This window comes from Peromyscus californicus, unplaced genomic scaffold, assembly GCF_007827085.1.
Source record: "Peromyscus californicus insignis strain IS unplaced genomic scaffold, ASM782708v3 Scaffold_22__1_contigs__length_63687245, whole genome shotgun sequence".
NCBI lineage: Eukaryota > Metazoa > Chordata > Mammalia > Rodentia > Cricetidae > Peromyscus > Peromyscus californicus.
Genome location: NW_026294525.1, coordinates 45,520,017 through 45,545,326, shown reverse-complemented (window position 1 = coordinate 45,545,326; position 25,310 = coordinate 45,520,017). Strand labels below are relative to the sequence as shown.

At 45.1% G+C, this 25,310-nt stretch overlaps 1 protein-coding gene across 2 annotated transcripts in view; it reads left to right on the top strand.

Annotated features, from left to right (window-relative positions):
* Positions 1-25,310, top strand: part of Dcbld1 (discoidin, CUB and LCCL domain containing 1) — an 82,816-nt gene that overhangs the window by 32,115 nt on the left and 25,391 nt on the right. For both annotated transcript variants that reach the window (XM_052751343.1, XM_052751342.1), the window contains exons 3-5: positions 14,544-14,678; positions 17,294-17,345; positions 21,315-21,387. In XM_052751343.1, the coding sequence (XP_052607303.1) occupies positions 14,544-14,678; positions 17,294-17,345; positions 21,315-21,387 (260 nt within the window). The remainder of the gene's footprint in view (positions 1-14,543; positions 14,679-17,293; positions 17,346-21,314; positions 21,388-25,310) is intronic.

Here is a 25,310-nt window from a genome sequence, read left to right as displayed (position 1 = left end):
ACACACACACACACACACACACACACACCCATGTTCTTTGCACCAAGATGAACTGTCAATAAGTGGGAATGCACCACTCCATCTCATAGGAATTGGGTAGATACACACTGGAGATTGTTGGTATTCAAAAGCCTATGTAGGGAAGATGGAGTGGGGATTGATTGTCGTGTGTTAGGACATGGCTGATCCTCCAGTGCAGCCGTCAGTTAGAAGATACGCATCTGAGTTTGGGTTTCTATTGCTTTGATGAAACACTATGATCAAAAGCAACTTGGGGAGGAAAAGTTTTATTTCAGCTTACAACTCTCAAGTCACATTCCCTGAAGGCAGGAATTAAAGCAGAGAGGCCATGAGGGAATGCTTGCTCTCCAGGATTTGCTCAGCCTACTGTTTTTACAGCCCAGGACCACCTGCCCAGGGGTGGCACCACCTACCTACAATGGGCCGGGGCCTCTCACATCAGTCATTAATCCAGAAAAGCTCCAGACTGCCCTACAGGCCAGTCTCAGTTTCTCTCAATATGCTTGTCTTCCGAACTCCCTAAGGCACGAAGACTCAACAGCTTTTCCAACCCACTGTTGTGAAGTTCTTCCACGGTCTTCCCCAAAACATGGTCAGGTCTGTCACAGCAATACCCCATGAACCTTGTACCAGTTGCTGTCTTAGAGTGTCTATGATGTGATTTAAAAAAAAAAAAAAAAATGACCGGAAGCTACTTATGAAAGAAAGGGTTTATTTCAGTTTACCTCTCTCAGGTCACACTCCATCACTCAGGGAAGTCAGGGCAGGAACTCAAGCCAGGAACTGGCTTGCTCCCTATGGCTTGCTCAGCTTGTGCTCTTACACACAACAGGACCACCTGCCCAAATGTGGCACCATTCACCATGGGCTGGGCCCTTCCACATCAACCATTGATTAAGAAAATGTCCCCAACAGACTTTCCTACAGGCCAGTTTTATGGTGACATTTTCTCAGTTGTGGTCCTCTCTTCTTAGATAACTGTAGCTTGTGTCACAAGTGACAGAAGACCAAACCAGAATGGTATTTTTATGTGTGTGGCTCAGTTAAGAAACTGACCCTGCTAAAGGTTTTTGAAGTAGTGAAAAAATTGGAACAGTTGATTAAGCCAGGCGTGGTGGCACGCATGTTTAATCCTAGCACTCAGAGGCAGAGACAGGGCAGAGTCCTGTGAGTCAGAAGTCAACCGGGTCTTTATAACTAGTTCCAGTCCAGCCAGAGACCCTGTCTGAAGAGGAAGGAAGGAAAGAATGTTGGATGATGTTCAGGATCAGAAAGCGTTTAGCTGCCGTGGCTCCCGGGTCTCCTGTAATCAAGGATTGTTCCTCAGCCTGTCTTTGTCTTGTGTGCTACCCAGTTATTTTGTACAGTGTCTGTCAGGTTAACTTGCTTTGATGTCCCTTGTGATTAAATTCAGATGCTGCATTTTTAACCCGCATAAGATTATCCCTGTCTGTCTGTACTGAGACAGGGTCTCACTGTAACTCAAGCTAGACCGGAACTTAACTGTAGCCCAGCTGGTTTTGAACTCATTCACAACAACCCCACTGCCTCAGCCTCCCTAATGCTTTGAGTACATTCAAGACCCACCACGCCAGGCATAGTACTACTTCCTAAAGGAATCTTTAGCTCAGCATGGTGATACATGCTCTTACTTGGGAAGCAGAGGCAGAAAGATCAGAGTTCAAGGTCATCCTCAACTGCAGAGGGAGTTTGAGGCCAGTCTGGACTAAAAAACTCAGTCTCAGAAAGCAAGTGACTAGAAACTAAACCAATATGAATGAATAGATTGTCACTTTTCATTACCAGAATCTGTGAGTGGCATATGCTTGCAAAATGTGAAGTATGATGTCAGCATCACCTTTCTTTGCCTCCCTTTTCAATGTCTTCTCCAGTGGGGTTTTTTTTGTCCCTCAAAACTGTACCGTTTCTAGGTTATTTCAAGCAAAGTTTCTTCCAATAACCATTTTGTTGTTATTCAAATAGAACAGTATAGAATGAGACATTGACGAAAAACATCTGATATTTATTTATGTCTATAAAATAGCAGAAACTCTATTCATTTCAGGGAATGAATACATTTACTTGGAAGCATACAGGTCGAGTGAGCATCCCAATCTAAAATCCATATCACAAATTGTACGGTTCGGGAACTTCTTGTTCCCTGTCAGGACACAGAGGGATGGGATAGGATGGGATGGAGAGATGGCTCAGCAGGTAAACGGTGTGCCATCAGAGCCTGAGAACCAGAGTTCAGATCCCCAGAACCCATGTAACGCTAGGTGAGTGTGTGAGCCCATTTATAATCCCCGTATGCAGAAGGCAGGGTTGAGGGAGCCCCAGGAGCAGATTGGCTAACTAGACCAGCTGAATCTGTAAGATGTGTGAGAGACTGATTCAGCAGATACGGTGGAGAGCAGTCAGGGCACCCTCAGCGTCTGCCTTGGGCATCCGCATGCACTTGCATATGTGTGCACAAATAAGTCAATGAAAGATTGGAAAACATTGTGGATTTCAGAGCACTTTAGGTTCTAGGTTTGATGTGAGGCATGCTAGGCTGATAAAAATCTATACAAATACCAGGATGCAGAAGCCTTCCCACCATCAGACACTTAGTCCCAAGCACTTAAGATAAGGGACAATTAACCTGTATTTCTTCTGGAAAAACTTCCTGACACCCCCCCCCACACACACACACACACACTTCCTTGCCAACCCCCAGTGTTTTCTAGGCCACCTAAGATTATCTTGTTAAATATTGTCATAATATTTTCTTATTTTAAAAATGGTTGTATTCTGTGCAGGGCATGGTAGCACATGCCTTTAATGCTAGCACTTGGGAGGGAAAGGCAGGCTGATCTCTGAGATCAAGGACAGCCAGGGCTATACAGAAACCCTGTCTCAAAAACTAAAATAAATAAGTAAATAAATAAATCATTGTGTGCTGTCATCTGCAGAAACATGGTAGTGTGGAATTCAGGCTTCTTACTCTCTGGTCTTCTATGTGTGGTCGTATCCCTTGACCCCACCTCAGTTCCCCTATACATACGTGTTTTCCCTAAATGCATCATGTTAGATTTCTGAAGCAGCATACAAAGAAAGCAGAAATCGATTAGAGTTGGACCTTCAACGGACAAGACTGTGCTTCTTATTAACACATGTAGTGGGGAGGAGGTGCAGGTGAGGAGTCTCCCGGAAACTGAGGGGTCTGCCAGGATAAAAAGCTGGCTGTAGCCCTTTGTAGGGGCAGGGTGAGGGGCTTGGGAATGAGGAAATTGTTGCAGTATAGGGAGGAGCTGACTCCCTGTCTCCTGCAGTCTCCCCCTCCTGAAATTGCTTACTCAAGGCAAGACGACTGTCCTTTCTGTGATAAACAAGACCATCTTCAGACTCACAGAAATCTGTTTCACAACTAAGGAACATTGACTATCGCTCCATACAGCTTTGTGCCCTTTGTATTTGCTGATACTTCCTCCTCCCCCAGTTTTCCGGTTCCTTCTAACATAGGCAGGAACACACCTTTCCCCCCACCCCTTAAGTTCCCAGTCCAGGACCACCTGTTCTAGAAAGCTCTCAGTGTCCTGCAGCTCCTGTTCCTCACTCTGTGCTGTACTCTGAACCTATTTCAGATGTACAGGGCAGTCATTTCAACTTTACCTGAAGTGTTGCTGCGTGTCCTTGAGCTGGGAGGACCCTTTATCCCTCCTTTCTCATCCTTTGGGTGTTCATCATAACCCTGCCATTCCAGATGATTAGTCACCATTGGCTTGTAGCTTGATTTTTAGCAAATATATAAAGCTGGCTTCTTCCAAAAGAGAAAGTTGAATGTCACTGTATTGACACCAGTGGAGGAATCACACTTGGCTTTTCCTGTCTGCAGATATCTTCACTTACAGAGAAGCTTGGTTTCCCATCCACTTACTGGGTGGAAATCCATGAAACAGCATTAGGGATGCATGGGACCCAGCACCGGCTGTGTGAGTGCCCTGGCCTCAGTACCTGCGTGTTCGAGTCTCCTGTTACTAACCACTGTGCATATAAGGAAGCTCGAAGAGGCCCAGGAACTTGCTTAAGCTCACTTAGCACTTAGGGATTCAAGTGGGCATCTGACTCTAAAAGTTTGCTCTTAATTAAGCACCACACCCTCCCAATTCAACTTTGCAAAGGCCATCTGAGCTCTTGTGTGGCACTTGCTGGAGGAAATGGGTGCTTGATTGGGTCTCAAAGCTGAGGCTGGGAGAAATCAGGCACCCAGCTTCCTGGTAGGATGACTGTGGGAAGCCCGGGTGGCCTGTGGTAGAAGGAAACTGTTGTCAGTTTGAGGAATCCTGTTTTGCTCTGTGCTTTGAGCCATAGGGAAATCAGGAAGTTCAAAGGTCGGTCTACATTTCCTGTACCTCCACCCCCAACATATGTTTTTAACAGTTGTCAGTGACTTTACAAGCACCACGATAGGGCATTAACTGTTAATGTTTGTTCTGCACTGAAAACGAGATAATGGAAAACGTAGGAAATAACAAAGAGTTTTCTCACTCATAAGATTGCTCAGTTTAGTCTAAGTTTTAGCCAGGTGGTGGTGGTGCACACCTTTAATCCCAGCACTGGGAAGCAGAGGCAGGTAGATCTCTGAGTTCAAGGACAACCAGAGCAACACAGTGAAACCCTGTCTAGGGAGAAAAAAAAATTATTTTTCCTAAGTTTTCAGAATGGTAGGTATTTAGCATGCTGCAATAGCATCTTGTCATTATGATTCTTGATTTTTTTTTTTTTTAAATTCCAAAGAGAGAAAGCACAAAGCCCACATGCCACTGTTTCACAGATAGTTGTCCCAGGCACTGGAAGTAAATAATAAAATTCTTCAGCTTTTGGAAGTTAAAAATACAGAACCTTGAAAGGAATTTCCAGCATAGAAAAGGCTGGATTTGCCTAAATGGTCTCTTCTAGGTGTTTCATTTACATAACCATCGTCTCCAGGGGGCGGGAGAAGCTACTTCTCTGGAAACAGGGATTCAGTTGCCTGCCACCCTGTGTGAAGGATGGCTTGGTAGGGTGCTGTGCTGATTGGGGAGGCATTTCTTCACTCTTGTGTCCCTGAACCCTCAGGAGAGCTGCACCTTTGTCTGGGAATCTGTCTGGCTCACTTGTCATGTGTTAACTGATTTTTGTCTGAGAACCAAGAGACCAAAATTTCGTGACTATGGTTTTAATGACACAGTCCCGGAATATGCCCTTTTTTTATGCTAATTCTCCTTTTCAAAGAAAATGGCCCTGAAAATTCTATAATTTTGTACAATGACCTTGGTGCAATTAGCAAGCCTGGACAAATCCTGCCATTTGACTGCATTGAAAAGCAAATGAAAAATGGATAGAGCTCTAACTGCAGCTTCAGCATTTCTGGAGATTGTTTGATCAGCATGCCCCCCCTCAGCACAAAGCCGGACCACGCTGGGGACCACTTTCCTGGCAGCTGAGAGTGTGCCTTGTCGCTAGCCCTGCCAGGGGTGTTCCCAGGGAAGGCCACTGAGCCCCACCAGGCATGTTCTTATCTGTCCTGAAAATTATAGATGTAGCTCAGAAGGGGCTCCATATGACTAATGAGGGGTTTGAAAAAGGAGGCTTTTTGTTGTTCCTTTTAATTTATGACAAACCTCGAAGGAGGTAGGTTTTCATTTGGGGTGTGTGTGTGTGTGTGTGTGTGTGTGTGTGTGTGTGTTTCCACTCACACTGGCTATAGAGGGGAAGGAGGGGGTTGTTTGTGTTCTTAATGTTATGCATGGGACCCTTTCACCCATAAAATAGTGGCTTGGTTATTCAGCTGCAAGAAAAAAAAACCACTTACCCACCAGTAACGACCTGGGACTGTTGGTAGCTTCACTCTCAATGCCTTGCGATGCCAAGGACGAAGCTGTGGAGAAGAGCTATGAGCCGCTGCACACGTTGCCTGGAACCTTCCATGCTTTGGCCTGGAGCAGGCAGTTGATTCTTCTTAATGGCACAGCTCTGCTTTACCCATGCATGGAGACCAAGGGTTTTCCTCTCGGCTGCTGATGGAGTGCCAAAGGGGATGGATGCACTAAGGAACCGGCCCCTGTGCTCAAAGAAGGCAGCTAGCTCCTGCTTTCCTGGCCTGGGGTCTGTGAGGGCTTCGTTTCATGTCTGGGGACAGACGCTACAATGCTGTTCCATTTAGTATCACTCTAATGGCTCTCCCCTGATCCAGGGCTTCCACTTACCCACAAAAAGTAAAAGTGATCTCTTCCCTTATTTTTCTGCCTATCTAATTAATGTTCTCTCCCGGTGACATGGGGATTTGTGACCGAAGCATAAAATGTCACCTGTCCCACAGATAAGAATAGAAGTCACAGCGCTGCGAATGTGGTTTGGTTGGTAGAGTACTTGCTTAGCACCCTGGGGCTGAGTCATTGCACAAAACTGGATGTGGGGGGGGGCACTCTTGTAACGTCAGTACTTACACTGGGATGTGGAAGCGGGAAGTTCAAGGGTGTCCTTAGCTACATAAGTTCTAGGCCAGACTGTGTGCGCTGCATGAGACCCGAGCTCAGAAAGAGAAGTAAAGGAAGAAAGGCAGCAACAGAGGAGGACTTGGATGACAGGTTCCAGTGCAGGGCCACACTCGGCACTGCTGGTGGAGAGCCAGAGACCCTACAATGTGTGCGCCCTGATTTTAGAAAGGTGGGGCTTAACCTGACTTTCAATGGCAACAGGTTTCCCATCAAAGCACACTGCCTGCAACCAAGAGTATACCCAGTGTGGTCAAAATTACGTGGTATGAGATGGTCAGACTAAGAGCTATGAGCGCTCATTTGAGTTGACGATCTATTTTTTTTTCCGATGTTTAAATATAGGAGAGCCCCCTCCTAAAAATCGAGTGGAAAGTACTGCATGAAGCATCATGTTGTAACAGGACTGTGCTCTGACGTGAGAAACAAGACTCTCCTCTCACTCTCTAACAGTAGTGAGTTCAAGAAGTGAGCAAACTTGAAACCTGAATGTACTATTCCGCAGGAAGGGGCAGAGAAAAGCCAAAAAAAGGTCTGGGTGTTGATTTGAGATAGTGGTTTTTAAAGTCCCTGAGTGAGGGGCTGGAGAGATGGCTCAGCAGTTAAGAGCACTTGCTGCTCTTGCCGAGGACCTGGGTTCTTTTCCCAGCACCCACATGGCTCATAAACATCAATCTTCTGACCCCTGGGGTCACCAGGCACACACATCATTTACATACAGACATGCAGGTAAAACCCTCACGCATAAAATAAATATGAAAAAAATAATAAAGTGCCTGAGGAAGGCCAATTCCTGCCCTGTTTTTCCCACAGAGAGTACGATCTTCACGCCCATTGAGCTTAGCCATCTTCCCCCCCCCCCAATTCTTTATCCTATTGATTCAGGATGCAAAACCTGATAAAGTGAAAATTCTGGGGCTTGGGACCATCTTCTTTTCTGTTCATGGGTTCGGTGGAGGAGCAGCCTGCCTGCAGTTTTCCACCTCAGAATTCTGAGACAAGGAGGTGACTATAGAGAGCTGAGAGAGTCCTAGGAGCTTCCTGCTTCTCTGTAATGCTGATGAAGCACAATTTCTTTCTTCCATTGAGAAATAATACTTCACTGGGCAGTTTTGTTAGTAAACATTGAATGTGTTTAAACAAGCCAAAATGGTGCAAGTCAGTACTCAACATGGCTTCCGTTTTGTTTTGTTTTCTGAGATAGGGTCTCATGTAGCCCAGTCTGGCTTACAACTTGCTGGTAGCCGAGGATGGCCTTGAACTTCTTATCTTCCTGCCCCCATCTCCCAAATCCTGAGATTACAGGCATGCATGTCAATATGCCTGGCTTCAACATGGTTTCTTTTGGGGAGATTGTTTTTAAGGAACTTATCTTAGCTGAGGTTTTTAGTCCATTGTGGGAGGGAGAGCGGGGTCAAGCGGGAGAGTCAGGATTTCAAGGTCATCCTTGGCTACAAAGTGAGTTTCAGGGCCAGCTTACAGTACATGAGATACACACACACACACACACACACACGCACAAGCACGCATGCTCACACATACACATGGAATGGACTCTAAAATGAAGCAGACCTAATGAGTGCACGAATGGGTGGTGACAGCCCCTTACGATCAGGTGTTAGACACTGTCCGTAGCTCTATCCATGTATCCATACCATGAGCGGGACAGAAGTTTATTTTTATTTTCTTCTTGTTTGTTTGGAGACGAGACAGAGTCTTGCCCAGGCTGGCTCGGAATTCACCGGGTAACTCAGGATGGCCTCAAGTTCCCGGCCGTTTTCCTGCCTTAGCCTCCGGGTGCTGGGATCCCAGGCATGAGTCACCCCATCCAGCTCAGGATGTTTATGTTTACCAGCATCACTGAAATAGTTCAGCGGCAGAAGGCGACTTGGCGGGTCGGAGCCAAGGGGCACCACAAAGTCACATCACCACATCACCACGCAACAGAGCTCACGTGGGAGGTTTACTGGGCTGGGATGTGGGGGGTGGCGCAGAGGCCTCCTGAGGGAGCAGAAGGCAGGAGAGAGGAGTGAGAAGGGCTTTTATGAGGGGACCTAGCCCATGAGCAGAGGGAGGGTGCTGTACTTGGTGGCTACCTTAGTCACAGTGTCACATCTTGACTGCTGCTGCCGACGTGTCCTACTAGGTCCCTGAGAGCAGGCCAGTGTAAATGCCTGAGTTTTACACACCAAGAGCACAGAGAAGCAGCCGAAGCCTTGGTTGCTGCTGTTAAAGGGACAGAGCTTTCACTAGCCTGGCCGTCAAACACCATCGGAGTTCCGAGGAGGATAGAGTTTACCTGAGTAAGCAGAAGTGCAGACCAAGCAGCCTCCTATTAAAAACGACAGAGACTTAACAGCTACCTAGACGGCCACCGCAGGGTCCTCTGTGGTTGTTGGGGGCAGAGATCTCAGGGTCTCTCCCCAGCAAGCCTCCCACGTGCGCTCTGTTGCATGGTGTGACTGTGGCGCCCCCTGGCTCCAACCCGCCAAGGCTGCCCTCCGCCGCTCACTATTACAATCGCCGTAAGCGTGGAATGATTCAGCTTCATGATCTTGATTTGATGAGGCCACAGGAATACATATGGCCCATCACTGACCAAAATGCTGGTGTGTGGCACATGATTTCACCGCTTGAACATATGTGGGCTTGCTATTTCCTCTGATCTCCAGGCAAGCTTTATTTATTAAAGCACAAATAAAATACCACATTTCAGCAAAAAATAAAACATCACCACACAGATTTTTTTCCCCACAGGCTAGAAGCTGTATAAGCCGATGACATGGCTATTCCGAGGTATGGTTAAGCAGAAGGTTTTTATTGTAGATATGAGGAAGAGAACAGCCAGAGGCATGAGGAAGAGTCCAGAACAGAGAGAGAAGGTAGTAGATTGAACATGGCCAGTACTCATCATGGCTTCCATTTTGTTTTGTTTTCTGAGATAGGGTCTCATGTAGCCCAGTCTGGCTTACAACTTGCTGATAGCCGAGGATGGCCTTGAACTTCTTATCTTTCTTATGAACATGGCTATTATTAAAGATAAGAGTTCATAAGAAAAGATACTGTTCTTCCAAGCCTGTTGGTGCACGCCTCTCATGCTGGCCACTCATGCTGGCCACTCGGGGGCTGAGGCAGGAGAATTTCACAAGGGCTACCTAGTGAGTTCACGGCCAGTCTAAGCAAACTAATGTTCTAGTTTTAAAAAGTGAAAAAGATGTAGTCCAGTGGTAGAGCACTAGCCCAGCCCATGCAAGGCCACATTGTGTAGGGAGTGGGTTATCATCTTCCAAGGAATCTGGCTGAAAACTGAGAACGTTGCTTGGACAGCCAGGGTCTCCTAGGGGTTCCCATTGGATGTCTCTTTTCCCTTTTAACTCTAGGAAGGCAGTTATTAGCTTCTGTTGGGTCCAAAGGAAACTCTATCTTCTGGCAGTTAGACAAAGCCCAGCATTCCTCTACCAGCTGAGCCATTTCCCCCTTCCCTGGCAGAAGGGACAGAAGGCTGTCTGTGGTGCCTATTAGCATATCAAAGCTCATGCCGCCCTCCAGGCTCCTTCATTGTCACAAGCACTGGTTATACACTTCAGAGTCCATGCTGGTATCCTGGCTCTGCTCTTCTCACCTCTCCCCACCCCAAACTTGCCGCAGCTCATGGGCTTCCTCCCCCACCTATTAATTCTCCATATAACCCTGCTATTTCAGCTGTACCCCTCCTTTTTTGTCTTCCGCTCTTGGTACACTCTGTCTCTTCATGTCTCGCTCTCCTTTCGCTCATGGCTAAGTCCAGTCTGCTGGCCATGTTCAATCTACTACCTTCTCTCTGTTCTGGACTCTTCCTGCCTCTGGCTGTTCTCTTCCTCGTATCTACAATAAAAACCTTCTGCTTAACCATACCTGGGAGCAGCCATGTCGTCGGTTTATACAGCTTCTAGCCTGTGGGGGGAAAAAATCTGTGTGGTGATGTTTTATTTTTGCTGAAATGTGATGGTATTTTATTTGTGCTTTAATAAATAAAGCTTGCCTGGAGATCAGGGGAAATAGCAAGCCATTTTAAGTAAACCAAGAAGTCAGGTAACAGTAGCACATGGCCTTAATCTTATCACTTAGCAGCAGGAATCTGGATCTCTGTGAGTTCAAGGCCACACTGGAAACAGAGCCAGGTGTGGTGGCGCACACCTTAAATTCCAAAGCTAGTTAACCATGGAGGTCTGGAGGTCTGTACAGACAGACAGGAAGTGACAGAGCAGTGTAGGAAGAGGACGTGATGTAGCTGAACAGAGAGAGCAAATCGGATGGCAGAACAGCAAGGCATATAGATGGAGGTAGACAGGAGGTAACTCGCATTTGGAAGCCGCAGAGTTGGTGAAGTAAGGTTGGCTGGTGGCTTTCCCTGTTTCCCTGATCTCTCTAAGGCTTTCACCCCTATATTTGGCTCCACGGTTTTTTAATAAGACCATTTAGAAATTCGTCTACAAATCTGCAGCCATCCAGTCTTGGGGTTGGGTGGTCGTTTGGGTGACTTGCCCAACGGGCTGCATTGCAGTCAGGGCTCCAGTTCCATCCGGTTCCATCGGGTTCCATCTTCACCCCAAATTAAGCCTCCCTCACTCTGTAGTCACTCAAGAAGTCAGGAAAGCCATTCCATGTGACAGTGATACAGAGAAAGGTTTCTCATCTCCCGCTAGGACACACCCGTTTGTGGCATGCTCAGCGGAAAAGAAAATCTTTCCTCCCCAGCTTGCTTTTGCTCATTGTTTTATCCCAGCAACAAGAATCCTAACAAGGACAATTATGTAACAATAGGTCAGCTAATTGCCCGTTTTTAATATTTATAAACAGTATTAAAATTTGTAAAAATCCTAATTATCCATGGCATCTGTGCACACTGGATTTATTATTACTTTTCTCTTACTCTTAATGGTAAAAATACCCTGACAAAAGCAACTTCAGAGAGAAAAGGCTGTTTTGGCTCACAGTTCAAGGATACAGTCTGTCAGGACTGGGAAACCCTGGCAGCAGGAGCTCACAGTAGCTGGCCAAGGTGCATCTGAAGTTTGGAAGGAGAGAAGGATGCAGCTCATGCTCAGGTAGCCTTCTGTGCAGTCCAGGACCCGTGGGCAGGGAATGGTGCTACCCTGCTTTAGGGTAGGTCTTCCAGCTCAACCTAATCAAAGCATCCCTCACAGCTATGCCTCGAGGCTTGTCTCTTAAGTGAGTCTGGAACCTGTCAAGTTGCTAATCATTATTAACCATCACACCAGGCAACTGCCCTGGCACATGCTAGCAAGCATTTTACCACTGAGTTATGTACATCCCCAGCCCTTGGGTGTCTGAGACATGCCCTTGGCATGTACCCCAAGCTGCCATTGAATTCCAAAGTGTCCTGCCTTCTCTTCTCAATGGCTGGGATTGTAGTCATGAACCAGCTCCAGTATACAATTATTTTCTTTCTTTGGCATAGTTAATTTCTTTCTTTCTTTCTTTTTTTTTTTTTTTTAAGATTTATTTATTTACTATGTATACAACATTCTGCCTCCATGTAACCTTGCACGCCAGAAGAGGGCACCAGATCTCACCCACCATGTGGGTGCCGGGAATTGAACTCAGGACCTCTAGAAGAGCAGCCAGTGCTCTTAACCTCTGAGCCATCTCTCCAGCCCCGGGACAGTTCGTTTCTTTTCCATGGTATTTCAAAGAGAATACATTTTTAAAATGTTCCATATGTCCTTTTCTTTGGGTTTGGCTTTTACAAATTGTTGTGAATCAAAGAACATTTCAGTGCAAGCAATATTTGAAGCACAGAATGTACTCTGCTGGTGATGAAGAGGCAAATATCATTTTGTCTTGCTCTGTGGGCACAGTGTAAATAGAAAACATGCATTTTTTATTAAAGAAGTGCTCAGGCAGCTCCTGGTATATGAGCTATTCTCAGTAACCTGCAAATCTACATCAGGGAAGTATTAATATGTGATGAAGGCTGGTAAAGAGGGAAGTGGGAGCTGGGAGGATGGCTCAGTGGGCAGAGTGCCGACCACAAGTGTGAGGACCTGAGTTGTGATCTCCAGTATCCACATAAAAGCCAGGCACGTCAGCTCACTGGCCACACAGCTCAGCTGAATCCATACGCTCCAGGCTCAGCAAGAGCCTGTTTCAAAAATTAAGACAGAGGAGTTTGAGAGATGACTTGGCAGTTAGGAGTACTTGTCGCTCTTGCAGAGGACCAAGTTCAGTTTCCAGCACCTACATGACAGCTCACAAACATCTCTAACTCCAGTTCTCCAGGAGACCCAACACCACCTTCTGGTCTGTGTGGGCACCAGGCATGCACACACATAGTGTACATACATATATGCATGCAAACACTCAAAATATATCTTTAATGAAGTCAAGAGCAATAGAGGGCGACACCCAAGGCTGACCTCTGGTTTCTCTACCCATGCGCAGGCACACATGTGTCCACAGTTACACATGTACACTTACCACACACACAAATTTAATGGATGAATGGGGCCAAGAAGTCATTGCACTTGGATTTCACTGTAACGTAGTGATAGGGAACAGCAGACATGTAGGGCAGGAGAATAAGGCCCCAGCCCTCTCTTATTCCCTCAGATCTTCAGAATATGAAACTTTGGTGGGACAGGAGAGCAGTCACATCCTTCCTGGCAGGACAGGGTGTTGATTAGTTGGGTTCCGGATCTACTGAATAGGACCATTTTGATCCTATGAGGGTTTGGAGTAGTGTGAGCCGGTTTGATTGCTATTGAATTGGAGTGGTCATTTCTTCTCACGTCCCTTCCTTCTTAGCCTGATGGTTGTAGCTGCTGCTCTTGGCTGCTTCTGTACTGTTCTAAGAGAAGCTGGTGAAGAATCTCCCTTCAAAACTTGGTTGTGGAGCTGGACATGGTGCTATACACCTTTAGTCTCAGCATTCAGGACAGATGGCTCTCTGTGAGTTCTAGGCCAACCTGGTCTACATAGTGAGTACCAAGTCAGCCAAGACTATACAATGAGACTGTCTCACAAAAGAAAAGGAAAAACAAACAAAAACAAAACTTGCTCATGGAGCCTACAAGATGGTTCCTTGGGTAAGGTGCTTGCCACCAATCCCATTGACCCGATTTTGGTCCCGAGTACTCACAAGTCCAAACCTCCTCTGACTCCACATGCACACCACAGAATGCAGTGCTCTGTTGGACTTCACTGAAGTAGGTGGGGGAAGGGCTATGGTTTCTGTTTTACACTCAGTCTAATCTTGCCCTTTGAAAGTTTATCAACATTGCTATTGCTTTTCAAGCAATTTCCTCTAGAAATAATTTTATAGCCTTTATTCGAGCTTTTGTGCAGACTCGGTGGCACAAATCAAAACACTTTGTGTTAAGACAGAAGTTAATGCAAGAGGAAAATGTGAACAATGCATAGAACAAAAATTTAACTTTTTAACATGTATTTATTAGTATGTCATTAGTATTAACATGCATGCCACAGAACTCAATGAAAGCTAGACTTCAGCTTACAGAAATTGGCCCTCTCCTTCCACTACAAGGACTTGATGACAAGTGCCTTTATCAGCAGAGTCAAGCCATCTCACCAGTCCTGTATTTTTTTTTTTTAAATCATGTATTCGGCATTATATTTTCATCTGGAACCTCCTTTGAATCGGTTTCTTTGAGCAAACTTAGTAGGTCCCTAGCGTATATTCTCTATGATAAATTTTTCATTACTTTATTCGACCTGTTTTGTTAGTCTTTTCCAAGATGGAAACCCATCTGTAGGGTTGTTCAGAGTGAGCCGACTCCACCCTCTTGCCTCTCCATCATCAGCTGCTCCACCGTCAACTCGTTGGTCTAATCAGCTTTGCAGGTCAGTTTCTGTCAAACAGAATTCCAGGTGGCTAAGAATTACAAATTTTATGTGTGTTGTAGAGTACATCTCCTCTCTAAACAAACTTCTCTTTGCTCTTTGTAAGTTTTCAAATGTGCCACACGTGTGCTTTGTTTCCAGGTCCGTACTGTGGGAGTTGGGCTGTTCCCAAAGAACTCTGGGTGAACTCAAATGAAGTGACTGTCCGGTTCCAGAGTGGAACTCACATTTCTGGACGGGGCTTTCTTCTGGCCTATACCAGCAGTGACCATCCAGGTACCACAGAAAAACCACCATGCCTATATAAAGCCTATCTGCCTGAGACATCTCTCTGCTCCTTATCTCTTCCTCTGGACATAATTGTGATCCCAGACACCACAGTAAGACGTGAGGACAGGCTGGGCGGGCCTTTAATCCCAGCAGTCTTGAGTCAGAGGCAGGCTGATAGCTGGGATTTCAAGGCCAGCCCGGTCTGCACATGAGTTGAGTTTCAGGCCAGGCAAGGCTATGGTAGTACAACCCTGTCCTGGGGGAGAAGGGGAAGGGCCAGAGGATGTAAGTAGAACAGCTTCTTTGAAGTGGTTGGTCCTGTTCTGAGTCATTTTAGAGCATATGGTGAGTGGAGCCAATGATGCCTGTGGGATGGAGTAGATCTGGTTTCCTATAAACCTTGATTGACACGTCTTTGGGTAAATTCCCCTGCCCCTGCTATGGTCTGGCTTCTTTGAAGTCCTTTTCAGCCTCTTTTCTTGCTCAGTAAGCAGATGTTTTCAGTAGTGACTCTCACACCCCTGCCACACCCTAGCACACCAGCTTGGAGACACAGTGGTAGCAGGATGAGAAGTCACTGTCACATGACACCCCAACCATGGTTGGGAGAGAAGGGAAGAGAACATGAGTACTGATGAGTGGGAAACTGTCGGTGTTAGAATTCCTAGCCACTTCCCCATGACTACGCATGTGCTGGCAAGACACTTAGTCATCCCAGGGCCTTACGTCCTAAGTAATCCATGCTCTGCGTGATCACGTAATCTATGTGCATGTGTGGCGTAGCTACGTAAGCCCATATGCAGGGGGAATCTATAAAAGAGGGTTCCATATATCTTTCCTCCTCTTCCTGCACAATCTTTCCATAGGCCTAAGCACATCCCTTCTGTTCTCTTCCCTTAATAAACTTTTTTTTTTTTTTGGTTTTTCAAGACAGGGTTTCTCTGTGTAGTTTCGGTGCCTTTTCTGGATCTTGCTCTGTAGACCAGGCTGGCCTCGAACTCACAGAGATCCGCCTGGCTCTGCCTCCCGAGTGCTGGGATTAAAGGCGTGGGCCACCGCCACCAGGCAGTAAACTCTAGCAGTGGATTTTGTTGTACCTTGTGGCTTTTCTCGCGTGGTAAACAGTGCTGCTTAATGAATAACATTGCGCCGCTTAATAAATAACAGTCGGCTCCTTCCTGGGTCTCATATGGTGCAGAGACATCACTATGTAACCCACTACATCACTGTCCAGGGTCACATGTGCCCAGTGTTCCTGCTGTTACTCCCCTGTAGCAGAAATTTGCCTGGAAGGGGATGTGCCACTCACCTCCTTCAGAGCAGATTAGATATGATTGGCTCTCATGGCCAGTGTTTACCATGTGTGGTTCCTTAAGATTCTTCAAAGGTTCTTGGAGAGAAAGAACTATTGCCAAGAATACGGGATATTTGGGGAACTATTTTGCTGGTTTAACTAAGTATGTTCCCCTGTAAAGAACTTCCATTTGCTCCCTATTGTTGATCAAGATTACTGATCACTAGCCGGCACACACTAATCTCAATACTGAGGAGGCAGAGGCAGGCAGCTCTCTATGGGTCTGAGGGCAGCCAAGGCTACACAGAGAAACCCTGTGTCAAAAACAAAAAAATAGAAGATTGTTCATCACCATGTCAGTGTTCTTGGTAAACTTCCGTTTCCATGTTCCTGGACGCCCCTGGCTAAATTGTTTGAATTAACGTGCTCTGAGGAGCCAGGTATGTCGCTCCATTGGTAGAGTGCTTGCTTGTCCAGCTTTCCTGGAGCCTAGGGTCTAACTCCAGCACTACATAAATCCAGTCACGGCAGCACATACCTGTAAGCCCAGCACTCAGGAAGGAGAGGCGAGAGGACCAGAACATGTGTCTTAGTTAGGGTTTCTATGGCTGTGAAGAAATGCCATGACTACGCAGCTCTTATAAAGGAAAACATTCCATTGATGTGCCTTACATTTTCAGAGGTTCAGTCCATTATCATCGTGGAGGGACATGGCAGTGTGTAGGCAGATGTGGTGCTGGAGAGGTAGCTGAGAGTTCTACATCTTGTGTGGGCAACAGGAAGTGGTCTGAAACACTGGGCATGATTTAAGCATATATGAGCCCTCAAAACCTGCCTCCACAGTGACACACCTCCTCCAACAAGGCCACACCTCCTAATAGTGCCACTCCCTTTGGGGACCATTTTCTTTCAAACCAACATAACATGTCAAGGGACCTGGGCTATGGGGGGGGGGGGGGGGGGGAGTGGGGGGATCTTCCTGGGAATGTTTTCCATAAACTGTGATAGGGTTTTTAATGGTTTTCCTCCTGGCAAGGATACTGTGTACATGATACATGAAGATATACAGTGGTTACTGTTAGAAGTAGATTCTGTTATTCTCTAGACAGTAGCACTGAAAAATAACCTTTGGTGATAGAAAAGAAAAAAGAAACTTATTAAACATTGGAGATTGTAACCTCAGATTTTATTTATTTTTAGACAAAAAATTCAAATAACATGATAATGCTTTCAAAGTTTACTTTCTTTAATCTCTGAAGAAATATTCAGAAACAGGTGGCCTGGTTTCCACTCACCTGCTAATTGCACTTCTCTTTATTTGTAATAGATTTAATAACCTGTTTGGAACGAGGCAATCATTATTCGGAGGAAAAATACAGGTAAATATGTGTCCTGAATTATTCACATGTAACAATAAGGAGTATGTGAGATGTTCCCCAAAGGCACAGTCTGCAAACCTTTTGTCTAGAGCTGCACTGTAAATAGAGGTTTTGTAGGCCAGGAGTTCCCATTGCACCGACTCATGCGATCTCTGTTGCTGTTGAAGCAAAAAAGCAAAGGTAGATGAGGGAAACAAATATGTTGGCATTATAATAAAGTTTTATTTAAGAGAACAAGCCCAGGCTGGAGAGATGGCTCAGCAGTTAGGTGTGCACACTGCTCTTGCAGAAGGCTGAATTTGGTTTCCAGTACCCATATCAGGAAGCTCACAGCTACCAGTAACTCTCACTCCAAGGGATCCAGTGCTCTTTGGGCACCTGTCCTCCCATGCTCATACCCATACAAAAATACGCACATGTACACGTGATTTAAGATTTAAAAGCCTTAAGTAAAAAAGAAAGAAAGAAAAGCAGTAGTGTGGGGATATGGCTCGGATTGAGTGTGGTGGTACATACCTGTATTGTCCTAGTCATTGGGAACTGTAGGCAGGAGGTTCAGTGGTGAGTCTGGGCTGTATGGAAAAACGCGCGCGCGCGCACACACACACACACACACACACACACACACACACACACACACACACACAAAGAAACAGCAGGTTATATTTGGGACTTGGTCCACAGTTTGCTGATCCCAGAGTTATGCTGTATTACCAGTGAGCCACAATTGAGTCTGGAGTCTACTGTTTCCTTGACTGGTATGTGGAAATGAGTTGTTTAATTCTTTGTTTGTTTGTTTTTCGAGACAGGGCTTCTCTGTGTAGCTTTAGAGCCTGTCCTGGATCTCGCTCTGTAGACCAGGCTGGCCTCGAACTCACAGAGATACTCCTGCCTCTGCCTCCCGAGTGCTGGGATTTAAAGGCATGTGCCACCACTGCCTGGCTGAGTTGTTTAGTTCTTTTATGGGGCTTCTGTCTTTTACCCTAAAGAAAAGCCTAGAGAGAATATAGATAAGGATTGTTATCTCAGCTTTACTTTAACTACAGATCTACTTAATCTCTGATACACATTTCCCCCTCCATCATTGATGAAGTCACATGGTCTAGAGGAAACCCGAACCACAGGGATGCTCTTTCTGCATTTCTTTGTTGTGTGGGGCTGTCCCGGGCATTGTTGAATGCCTCTTTCTCTGAATTTCACTGTCCACATGCCAGTTGTGACAACCAAGACCGGCCCTGGGCAATGCCTCCTGTCTTCTGGGGGACAAAAGCACCCCCAGCTGAGAATTGCTGTCTAGAAGTGGCTGCCAAGAGCAATAACAAGACTGTGACTTTCGAGTGCTTTCTCAGTGGCCCGTCAGCGCTCTACACCATACATGGAAGTAGCTTCTGCGATAGTCCAGCCTGCTTGCAAGGTTGCTTCTGTTACATCCTGGAAATAGAGGCTCAGAACCACTAAGTCGACTACACAGAGCGTGCGTGGGGAGTTAGGTTTAAGAGCCTGTGTTCTTAACTCTCTCACACATTAGGACATTCTCAGTGTAGGTATTTGATGCACACAGCACAGTCAATCCCAGTATTAGCTAACATTAACTCTACCAGAGAAACATAAGGAATCAAAGCGTATAAAGTAAATGTTGCCTTGTAAGGTTATTGTTCAACCCATGTATACAGAGGCTAATGGCCTCTAAAGTTTTACCAGCCAAACATATTCAGGGCCCTGGGCATCATAGAGAAGGAGAATATATTCAAGAATACAATGTGGCGTTATGATGACAGACTGGTTCCACTTTAGGCCAGCCATTTGGCAGTGCTTAAGTATGGCCACTAGTACAGGCAGGCCCACACCCCCTTACCCATAATTCCGGAGTACAGAGAGCTTTGGAAGTCCTTTGTTACTCATTTGATTGTCAATTCATTTGACAGCAAAATTAGACCACATTAGCATGAGGCTGTTTAGTCTTTCTGCATTTTACTTACTATCGTGCATTCCATATGAGCTATTATGGCTTTTGATTAACAAGTGAGGGCTCCACGGGTCTTACATTATGTGTATCATTGCCACCATTTCACTTGCCTGCAGCCCTAAACATTCTGAATCCAGTGGCTTATCCGGCACTAAGCAATTTGTCTCTTTAAGGACCTGTGGACCTGCAGGAGGTTGTTTTTATTTCTCAGTTCCTTGATTACTGCTACCACACAGGCCACTAGGAAAGAACCATGAAATGTCTATTTGAGTCATTCCATAATTAGTTGTCATTACAGCCTAATTTTCTAAGCAGCAAGAGGAAAGTGAAAGGAAAGGAAATTAAAAAAAAAAAAAAAAACAGCTGCTATTTTGGAATCTGTCACTTTTTAAATGGAGTAAAGAAGCCTCAAACCCTACACAAAGAATATAAGCCGCTAAGGAATGCTGGGAGAACCCACTGATTATACAGTACCAAATGGTCAACCCTGAAAACATACATACATTGTGGAGGCCAAGCGGGTTGTATTTGTGTATTTAGGAATATATGTTTATGCATATATGTAACAGTGATTAATGAGAAAAGAGACCATGAATTTGAAAGAGACAAGGAGGGGCATGTAGGAAGCTTGGAGAGAGGAAACAGAAAGAGGAAATAATGGTGTGATTATACTATAATCTCAAAAGAAGGAAGGAAGGAAAGACGATATCAAGTAGTATATATAGAAATGGGTTACAGCATTCATCTTCAGAGCTGTCTGGTTTTATACTTTGGCTCTGTGTGTGTGTGTGTGTGTGTTTCAAAGATGTAAGTAGCTGTCCTTGTGAGCTGACACTTCAAGAAATAGAGATAAAGAGACTGAGCCTGGGAGATGAGAGCAGTGTTCCAGGGCAGCTAGCTAAGTAGAGACTGAGCCAAGTCACCAGCCTCTAGCACTGAGACCCTTCAGCCACACTAGCTTCTGTGATGTGCTCCTACAAAGCTCCTCGGATGATGACTATTAAGTGAATTGAGGCCTGTTTTATTATTCATTTTGTGTGTGTGTGTGTGTGTGTGTGTGTGTGTGTGTGTGTGTGTGTGTGTGTATACATACACTTGTGGGTCAAACCTGTCCTTAAACATGTGATCCTATGGTCTCAGCCTTCGGATTGGTCGGGATTACAGGCTTGTATGATGAACCCTGAGTGGGCCCTAATTTTAAAATAGGTCTTTTAAACTGTAAAGGTAATTTGTTATTAACACAGAGTAGTAATATCTGTTACAGTAGCCCTGATGACTCTGTACTTGAACTATATCAAGTCCAAAGTGAAGTGTACTGCAGGTGTAACATATATCCCCAATAATAATAATAAGAAAAGACAAAGTTAAATTATCTCCTTGATTCTTATTGTTTTTCTTTATATGTGGAAATTAACAGGACTTAGATATATTGTGTTAAATGTATATTTAATTTTCCCTGATTCTTTTTACTTCTCTAATACAGCTACTAGAGTATTTAAATTTATACATCTGGCTTCCATTGTGTTTCTGTGGGGGAGTATAGTTTAGAGAATGAGCTGTTGTAGTGTGTGAACACAGAAATTCTGTTCCAAGAGAGAGTTCAGGAGTGTTGCTCTTTGTCTTCCTTTTATTCATCCAAACATAAAATTTCAAACATTTCTTTCAATAAGAATAGGGTTATACTATACAGGTAAATTTTCCTTTAATCTTAAAAGTATTTCTTGGACATCTTAAAATCAAAGCACATTAGGGAAGCTGCTTTAATACTTACTAGTGATGAATCCTTATAGAAAGCAAGGAATTATTGTGTGAAACTTTTCTCCAGGTTAACATTTAGACCAGTCTGTGTTTTTGTAAATTAGGTTTCTCCTTTGTCTTTAAAGCAAGATAGTGTTGCCTGTGTTATGAAAGAGGGAAAAAACCTGAAGTTTAGTTTGATGCCTTTTTTTTGGTTTCAATGTAATTTGATCAAATATAAATTATTTTTTCTTCTTTTTTTCCAGCAAATTCTGCCCAGCTGGTTGTAGAGACATAGCAGGAGACATTTCTGGGAATATGAAAGATGGCTACAGAGATGTAAGTGATTAAGGGTAACACCAACGGAGTAAGTGTTGGTTGCTGTGCCTGAACTGATTGCAAAATCAAACGAAATGGGATACAGAAATCTACACAGATGCACATTTGCTTTTTTATGAGATAGTGAAATGAGTTACTTTTGAAACCAAAGTGGTCTATGCTTTCGTTCTTATTTCCTGTTAAGAGTAATAGAAGTGAAATGAAAAACAAAAATATTTTTAGCACTTAAGTATTATTCCATGTACTGGTCAGCTTTCTGTTACTGTAATGAATACCTGAGGTAAATCTACTCTAAGAGTGTAAAGGTTTGTTTCCATTGCACATTTTTGGCACTTTCAGTCAGCCTGCTTGAAGTATGTCATAGGGGACGTCCGAGATGAAGCAGTGTATCATGGGGGAAGTCTGAGATGAAGCAGTGTATCATGGGGGAAGTCTGAGATGAAGCATTGTATCATGGGGGACGTCCGAGATGAAGCAGTGTATCATGGGGGAAGTCTGATATGAAGCAGTGTATCATGGGGGACGTCCGAGATGAAGCAGTGTATCATGGGGGACGTCCGAGATGAAGCAGTGTATCATGGGGGAGCATGTAGTAGAGCAAGCTGCTCACCTGAGAACAGCTGGGAAGCAGAGAGGCAAAAGGGGCATTCCACAGACCCTTGCAGTGGCACATTCTTGGTGGCCTCATTTCTTCCCATAAGGCTAACCTCCTAAAGGTCCTACCATGTGCGAATAGTGCCACGGCCTGGGCATTAGCTTTTAACACACGAGCCTTGAGATCTAAACACCTGTCCAGTTTCTACAAAAGGCCATAGATTCCGGCTGCTGGTGGTACACGCCTTTAATCCCAGCACTTGGGAGGCAGAGGCAGGTCTTGGGAGAAAAAAAAAAGGTCATAAATTTGTATACTTAAACATTCATATTCTCTCTCTCTCTCCCCTCTCTTGAACTCAGGGTTCATCCTCCCTTTTTCTTTTATATTTGTGTGTGCGTGTGCGTGTGTCTGTGTGTGTGCGTGTACATGCCACGGCACACATGGGGATCACGGAACACCTCTGTAGCGTCCGTTTGCTCCTTTCTTCGTGTGGACTGTCAGGCCTGCATCACCAGATGGCAAGCACTGCTGACTCTGAGTCATCTGGCTAGCCCTGGTTCTCTAGTGCTCCACTTGGCTTCTGTACTAGAGCCAACGACCTGACTGGTCACATCACAGAGTAAAAGCCGTCTGTTCTACTCTCACTCACCACTGCTGCCCACCGCCACTGTTTTTATGCCTAAGAGGACTCTCTGGATTTTTATATATATTGTTCCCAGATAAAAAATAAGTCTCGGGAGCTTATTTTTCTAATCTGTCCTAGCTCCTAATACATAATCCACCACTTATTTCTACTTACGGGTTTCCATCCAGGAAACCCACCTCCCACCCCTCTCTGCTCTCTTAGCTCATGTTACTATTTAAAATAGTTGGATTTACATTTCACTGTTGGAAGTTGGTCTGATTTGTTCAAAATGTGAAAAGTCTGTGTAGTGTTGGGAAAAGCTGTTACTGACGTGTCCTGGTGCATGGAGAAGTGTCTCTTGTTCACCCTGTAGAGATTGAAAAGTCAGCCGGCTAGAGAGAAAGCATGACTCTAATTTTGTGGCAGGGTTGTTTTTTTCTTATTATTATCATTTTGTTTTGTTTTTTCTCTTAGCACATCCTGATTTTGAAATAGATCATGGTGTAATTTTGCTTTTTCTTCCCTCCTTCCTGTATTGCCTTTGTTTATAAATTGGACACAGGATATTCATCTGGCCTGTTGGACTTCTTTTTCCTTTCTTTTGTTTCCCTCCTCCATGTGGGACACCTAAGTTTTGACTCTTCCAATGGTCTATACCTCTTTGTTTTGAATTTTTTTTTTTTTCCATTTTTTTGAGACAGGGTTTCTCTGTGTAGCTTTGCGCCTTTCCTGGGACTCGCTTGGTTTACTTAGCAAAGCTATTCCTAAATGATTCCAGGAAATTAGCTAGGGGAAGTCCGATGTCAAACTGGAGTTTTTTCCCTTTCAAAGTTTTTTATTGTTTTTCTGTTTTGGAGGGTTTTTAGGTTTTGTTTGTTTGTTTGTTTGTTTTTTGTTTTGGTGTGTGTGTGTGTGTGTGTGTGTGTGTGTGTGTGTGTGTGTGTGTGTGTGTGTGTGTGTTGGGGGTGGGGGGTTAACGGGGATGGGGGACCAGTGCTCCTGTGTGTTAGATCTGTGTACTTACCTGCAGGGCTAACATTCAGGTCCCGTTACTCACCAACTTTTTGGTACCATTTGCTTTTGCTTTTGTTTTTTAGACAGGGTTTCTCTGTGTAGCCTTGACTGTTCTGGAACTCGTTCTGTAGACCAGGCTGGCATCAAACTCAGAGGTCTGCCTGCCTCTGCCTCCCGAGTGCTGGAACTAAAGGAGTGCACCACCATGCCTGGCTGCCGTTTATTTTTGAAAGCGCATCTTTTTTTTTTTTTAATAATTTATTTTAATTTTATTTTATGTGCATTGATGTGAAGGTGTCAGATCCCCAGGAAATGGAGTTACAGACAGTTGTGAGCAGCCATGTGGGTGCTGGGAATTGAACCTGGGACCTCTGGAAGAACAGCCAGTGCTCTTCACGGCTGAGCCATCTCTCCAGCCCCTGAAAGCACATCTCTTTAGAGAAGTCTGATTAGTGCTTTCCATGTATCTGTTAGATACTTAACCGCTGCATAATAGTGTGCACACACCAAGGCTGAAGCAACATCTGTTGTCTCCAGTTGTCTTTTCTTACTTGTGCACTTACTTGTTCAGAGACAGGGTCTCACCATGTAGCCCTGGCAGGCCTGGAACTCCATAGACCAGGCTGGCCTCAAACTCAGTGATCTACCTGCTTCTGCCTCCCAGTTGCTGGGATCGGAGACGTGCACCACCACACCCACGTACGTGTGTGTGTGTGTGTGTGTGTGTGTGTGTGTGTGTGTGTGTCTGTCTGTCTGTCTGTCTGTCTGTGTCTGTATCTGTGTCAGGGTCTTGTGTGTCCTGTGCATGCATGTTTGCTATGCAGAGGTCAGAGGACAATTTCAGGAGTTTATTCTTTCTTGCCATGATGGAATCCAGGGATCAAATTCAGGTGGGCAGGCTTTTCACGAGTACCTTTAGCTACTGAGCCATCTTGCTGGCCCTGTCTCTCCCATTTTCTGTGGATTAGGAGTCTGAGCGGGGTTCAAGTGGGTTCCACTTCAGGGTCTCATAAGGCTATAGCTGACGTGTCAACTGGAGCTGCTTTCCTCTAGTGACAGGTGGGCTCCTAAGCTTGCGGTGCTGGGTGCATTCGGGCACTTGAGAGTCAGTGGACCAAAGACCTTGCTTTCTTGGATGTTGCCTGATGCTGCTATCCTTTTTGTCCGGTGCTTCTTAACATGGCTGCACTCTTTCCTGAAGCCACCAAGGGGGAATCACTAGCAAAAGTATCTCCTACTAACATGGGCTCCAGTGAAAAGGGGTGACATCCTGCCTCTTTGCCTGGTTCTAGGAGTTATTAATAGAAAAACATCATAGCTTCCGTACACACTCAGCATTTTACAAGGGAGATTACCAGGAGGCAGATCCTGAGGGCTATTTTAGAGTCTGCTCCGTGGCAGCTTCCTCTTAGGAAATACATTCAGTGTAATGAGTCTTTTTTGGGAGGTTCTTTGCAAAACCAAAGCATCCTGTACATCACGAAAACAGAATCTGGAAAACTAATTACTTGAGGAGCCATTGAAGTAGCAAGTGTTCTGACTGGAGGGAGAATGTGTCCGTGGGTCGGTCTGTCTGTCTGTCTGTCTGTCTGTGACAGGGTCTCATGTAGCCCAGGCTGACCTTGAACTCTCTGTCTTACTGTCACTTGTAATCTCCCAAGTGCTGGGATTACACAGCTCACTGAGAAT